Source organism: Salminus brasiliensis, chromosome 11 (genome assembly GCF_030463535.1).
Source record: "Salminus brasiliensis chromosome 11, fSalBra1.hap2, whole genome shotgun sequence".
Taxonomy (NCBI): Eukaryota; Metazoa; Chordata; class Actinopteri; order Characiformes; family Bryconidae; genus Salminus; species Salminus brasiliensis.
In genome coordinates this window covers 17549475-17555474 of record NC_132888.1, presented here as the reverse complement: position 1 = coordinate 17555474, position 6000 = coordinate 17549475, and the positions used below count along the sequence as shown (strand labels likewise).

The following is a 6000-nucleotide window of genomic DNA, read 5'->3' as shown; positions in this document are numbered from 1 at the left end:
AAGGGTGCAATACAAGTGCCAGGTAATTTAGAATGTGCCAGTTGAAGTGCTGATCAACACCCGGCAGCAGTGAAGTGAGCAATACAAGTGCCAGGTAATTTAGAATGTGCCGGTTGAAGTGCTGATCAACACCCGGCAGCAGTGAAGTGTGCAATACAAGTGCCGGGAACTTTAGAATGTGCCAGCTGAAGTGCTGACCAACACCCGGCAGCAGTGAAGTGAGCAATACAAGTGCCGGGTACTTTAGAATGTGCCAGCTGAAGTGCTGATCAACACCCGGCAGCAGTGAAGTGTGCAATACAAGTGCCGGGTACTGTAGAATGTGCCGGCTGAAGTTCCGCTTGCTTTAGGAGGTGCTGGGTGGCGTACCTATAAAGTGTCCGACGCCTCTTCAAAACGTTTATGCATTTAAACGAAAGGTCATGAATTATTACTACCCTCACATGCCCAAATCGTTGTTTTCATACAGTCCCGTTATTTTTTTCAAGCTCAGACTGTCCCCGGACTAAGCGCTGCTCGTTGTTGAGTGAGTGAGCGAGCTTTCCGGGCACAGAGCGGCGCTGTGAGGGAGCTTTTGAGAGCTGAACCGCGGAGTCGTTCCTCTGCCAGCGCGACGCGGATGACGTTCAACAACAAAGATGGCAGGAAACAGCAACTATTGGGAAGGTGAGGTGGCAAAGTGGCGTTATTTGGACCGGGCCGTGGTATTTCCAGCACTTTGAAGCCGCTTAATCCAACTTTTCTATTTTTATGGTGCTGTGTGTGACGACCAGGTCAAACCAGAACACATCGGCCCACTTCACGGCGTTGGCTTTCACTAGCCCGGTTCGCTGGTGCTAGCTAAGCTGGCTAGCGCAACGTCAGTGATTTAGCCGAACACGAAGTCGGAAATACAGCGTTATTGTTTATAGTGTGACACTCTTCACCACGTATTGTTTGTCGGCTTATATCGCGAATATGTGACGCATGTTGTAGTGTTTATGTTATAATAATATTCTGTTTGGCTAATAAATTATATTTTAGCAATAGTGAGGCTGTGGGTTAGAGCTAGCACTAGCTAGCGCGAGCTAAGTTAGCTAGCTAGCTAGCTACGTTGGTGGGTACTTTGAATACTTGTCTAGATAAGGGAGGGATGCTGTTTTAGGAAGGGAGTTAGACAGAAACATTGAGCTCTGTGGCAAAAGTACATGAGTATTTCTTCACTTTTCTTCAAGATGTGATTGATGGTAGACTCAGCTCTGCTTCACACACCTTGATTCGCATAAACAGCTTGCTTTAAACCCCACCTTTCATTAACTAACCTTACCTGTCACTCAGACTGGCCAGCATCTGCTGCCCTCTCGCACTTCAAGGTAGCTAAATGTTATACAAGGGTTCCCAATCCTGGTCCTGGAGCCCTAGCTACCGCTCTCCAGAGTTCAGGTGGAAGCCTAATCTAACCATCAGTGTAATGAAGGAGGAAGCTAACTTGCTGTGTTCATGTTGTATCATTGCAGATTTGCGCAAGCAGGCCAGACAGCTGGAGAATGAGCTCGACCTGAAGCTGGTGTCCTTCAGTAAACTGTGCACCAGCTACAGCAGCTCTAGGGATGGTCGGAGAGGAGACAGGTACCTGAGGATGTCAGCAAGCGAAGCTGCAGTGACCCAGCTGACACTTGCCTGTGTTCTGTATAGGACTGGCTTACCCCCCTGTGCTTATTTCAGTCTTGTTCTCTGTTTTCCCTTCAAACAGTTCTGACACAACACCCCTCCTCAACAACTCCACTCAAGACAGAATGTTTGAGACCATGTCGGTCGAGATCGAGCAGCTTCTTGCTAAAGTTAGTCGCCTTTCATTTGGTTTGTTGTGGTGTGCTACAAGAAAGCTGTGTTTAGTATGCCAACAGTGATCCTATATACTTATTTCATTGTCCTGTTGTTTATTCTAGCTTACAGGTATAAACGATAAGATGGCAGAGTACGCCAGCACACCGGGCGTGACATCTCTTAACGCTGCGCTAATGCACACCCTCCAAAGGCACAGAGACATTCTACAGGTTAGAGATCTGACGTATTCCTGCTCATCATATCCCATCTCAGTCTGCAAGAAACCACTGTGATGACCTTTAGAGACTCCCTGACTGAGATCCCTCTGTGGCAGCTGTTTGTAGTATCAGTATGCTAAATCAGTCATAGTACACACTTAAATTAAATGCTACATAGTCCTTTATTAAGTGATGCCATAGAAGAACCATTTTTGTAAAAGAGGTTTGTGTGTGTTATTTTTACCCATTTAAAAAGATTCTTCACCTCACTGTTGTTTGATTTGAAGGACCACAGCGTGGTGTGTTCAGCATCTCATTTGTTTAACACACTCTTCATGTTTTGCTCTTTTTACTCACAGGACTACACACATGAGTTTCACAAAACCAAATCCAACTTTTTGGCTGTCAGAGAGAGGGAGGATCTTCTCGGATCTGTCAGGAAAGACATTGAGTGAGTGGTGTTCTTCAAAAGCTTTCAGATGTTTGCATCTGTCCACTCTGTCTTTCTGTAATATGGCTTAAGTGTTTTATAGTGCAATCTGAACATGAAGAGCAATTATATCTTTAAAAAAGTGTTTGTTTTTAGATTTGTGAGTTAACTCAACTGAACGTAACTGAAACTATGGTATTTTTGCTCGGTTAACCATTAAAAGTGTAAATAATTCAAATCTTTGACAGCAATAGGTTGGGTTAAGTTTATGAATGGACCATAACACATTTTAAAGCAATGTGTATTTGCAGCTTTGGTTGTTTGGTTCATTTAATTTATGTGAGACCTGTTAGCTCACTGTTATTTGTAATGAAGCAAGCTCCTTTTCGGAAAATGTTTTGTGAGCTTTTGTTTAATATATTTATTTATTTATGTATTTATTTAATGTATAACATTTCAAGCATTTCAGTTTTTACGTGTTGGAACAGACAGTCAAGTGTTTGCATGTTCACAAATTGTCATATGACTGTATCTAAGATGTTCAGTATCTTTTAAAAGGGCTGTGTCACATGTCACCATGGGCTCTTATGGTTACTAACCTTTTTTCTTTCTTACTTCTTCTAGCTGCAGTTGCTCAACCATCTGTGCTAAGATGTTCTTTTTTTTTAGTTAACAAATAACTTTAAGTTGTTACAAATGACCATACATATTTATGCATGGATGAATATGGAAGCAGTGAAATTGCAGACTGCAGATAACCACGTTCAGAATCTACATTTAGTCTGAGGGAAGTCAATATCAGCCCAGTCATAGATGGTCTTATTATAGCACCTAATGAACTGTGGGTAGGAGCAGCCTCATATAGCACTCTTTGGCACACAGCAGTTGCAATAGTACTGCAGGTGTGTGTGAGGTCACAGTGTCCAAATGTTGCTTTCCAATAAGAAACCACAATGGAGTAGCCCAGTGGGTTTTCAACCAGCGAACTATACATTTATTATTGTGTTTATCTTTGCTTGCATCCGGTTGTGGTGACTTGAAGCTTTTGCAATTGATTGTGAAGCAATACAAATGCAGATATTTGTGTATTTGGAGACCCGTCTTGCCTAAACCTTCTGGTCTTCCCAAGTACAATACATCATTAAATAGTGGTGTAAAATATATAACATATACACATACATAACAGATGTTATATAACATCTAAACATCTGTCTGATATAGAGAAATAATTTAAGTATAATCGTGAAAACATTGACACCTATAGAAATGTAATATATATTTTAGTATATTTAAGCATATGTGCACTTGATGTTCATTTAATTTATGTTAAGAGGTTAAGGTAATTGATTAGCTGTAAATGATTAGAACATAGTCTGATTAAAAACATCCAGACGAGACTTAAGTTAGAAAAAAACACTATGCCCCATTCAGTATACAGTGCACTATTTTTGGGGTTCTACTGTTCTGTAGTAGAGTCTGAAAACATAGTGCCGAATTATCGGTTCACTGTAACAATCCCACAAAGCACTATAATAACCAGATGTGGAATACCAACAAGCCATTGTGTTGTTTGGTTTGAATGTTTGCACTTCTGTAAAGAAGGCAGATGTGTGTGTATATATATATATATATATATATATATATATATATATATATATATATATATATATATATATATGTGTATATATAAAGGCAAAATGCTATGTTTTTACAAAAAAACTGTATATTTGTGGACAGGAAATTGGTGTGTATCAGTGTAGGACTAGCCATAGCTGCAAGCTTGCTGAGTAAAAGGATCCTGTCTCACTCTAATATCTACAGTATAGGTTTGGTTACCTCTGTTATTTTGTCGTATTGGTTGGTACAGTCAGTTCAATGATCAGAGAAGTGTTACCTGTATTAACCACCAGGTGTCAGCATTGACTCTTCAGGAAAAGGTCAGTGTAGGTCTAGCTGTGTTCACACACTTCTCTCACCGCTTTCCCTGTATGTGTGAATGTAAAGTCTCTGGTTTCAGCATGAGGGCAGCAGTAATCACATGGGGGATTCACCCATCTCTTAGCCTTTGTTCAATGTGCTCCTCATGTTACCTGCTCCCCTCATTGATCCGTGGAGCTCGGTGCAACCCCTGAAAATGCCACCAGGCAGATATGACAAATCCTGTGTGTGTATGTGTGATTACAGGGTCCTGTCCTTTCACAGCCTTGTTGGAATGATTGAAGTTGGCTGTCAGTCTTCTGCTGCTGTGATTCGAATAGACTGACATGTGGTTTGACACATTTCTAGAGTGATAACACCTCTTTCACAGCTGTGCAGTTGTAGCAACCCAAGAGAAGGGTTGAGAGAGGCTTGTGATGGTTTAGTGATTCAGTCAGCCTTACATCACTCACTCTAGGCCTCACGTGTGTCTCTTCCCTTTGAAATGGAGTATGATTTTAATTTGTGTAGGCAATAAAGCCTGGAATGTAGGCTCTGGGTTCAGAGAGGATCCAGAGCACTATAGGTGGATGTGGGTAGATTTACCCACCCCTGACCTGATTAACTGCTCAAGAAGAGCTGCTTTTCCAAGTAGTGCACTCATTCATTATTCACACTAAATGCTTTCTGTGGTAGATCTGGCCCTGTGCACTAGGCAGACAGTGGGAGGAAGAAGACGGCATTGCTGTCCCACCTAGTCTTCTGTAGCTCAGGCTAAAGGAGGTGGCTCATAAGGAGATCTTTAGAAATTTACAAAGGGCTTGGAAGACATTGAGTTTGGATGTTTTGTTTCCAAGGGTCGTTTCCTGTACCATATAGTAAAATTTGAGTTTCTAAGCACTTAGATTATTATTTTTATTTTATATTTTAATTTGATTCCTATTACATGACTAAAGCATTAGGAGGAAGTTTAATTGATGCACCGTTAAATTCACCACTTAATGGATGAACGATTATCCCATATAAGATGAATGTGCTTGCATGGGGCATTTACATAGAAAGTGTGTGTGTAAGCAGTTGTGTGCATTCACTGAATGGAGTGTCTGTGTTGTTTTATTTACCAGGACGTACAAGAGTGGCTCAGGGGTGAACAACAGACGAACAGAGCTTTTCCTTAAGGAGCACGAACACCTAAGAAAGTAAGACATTCTCCTAATGTTTCCTAATCTTAGACAATTGTAATATTATGGACATTTTCTACCTAGGACTACATTAATACATTCATTAAATAAATGAAAAGCATTGTATTACATATATTGCACCCCTCCAGCCCCCCCAAATGTCAAAGACCTTAATGTTGAATGTCAGTGGGCCAGTTAGTACTGAAGTACTGAGCTGATTTGTTTCTAGCCTACATTTATAAAAGGAACATTTTTGTTGTGTGCAATATAATACTATTTGCTTAACTTCCCTGATCATTTGGTTTCTTTAAAATACTGCAATGAAATCACAGCATATAGGCTGAAACTGTAACTGTTCTGTAACTATTGTATGTACAGTAGTCTGTGACTCTCCTTCGGTTTTAAGCATGCTGTTCAGTGCCAGTTTAAGACCAAAAAAAAAAAAAGT

The 6000-nt window shown here is 40.8% G+C and overlaps 1 protein-coding gene across 2 annotated transcripts in view; it reads left to right on the top strand.

The window, feature by feature from the left end:
* The first annotated feature begins 574 nt into the window (after positions 1-574).
* The window catches only part of gosr1 (golgi SNAP receptor complex member 1), a 29097-nt gene continuing 23671 nt past the window's right edge, over positions 575-6000 (top strand). For both annotated transcript variants that reach the window (XM_072692013.1, XM_072692014.1), the window contains exons 1-6: positions 575-666; positions 1497-1608; positions 1733-1820; positions 1929-2036; positions 2384-2475; positions 5496-5570. In XM_072692013.1, the coding sequence (XP_072548114.1) occupies positions 639-666; positions 1497-1608; positions 1733-1820; positions 1929-2036; positions 2384-2475; positions 5496-5570 (503 nt within the window). In that variant the 5' untranslated portion in view covers positions 575-638. The remainder of the gene's footprint in view (positions 667-1496; positions 1609-1732; positions 1821-1928; positions 2037-2383; positions 2476-5495; positions 5571-6000) is intronic.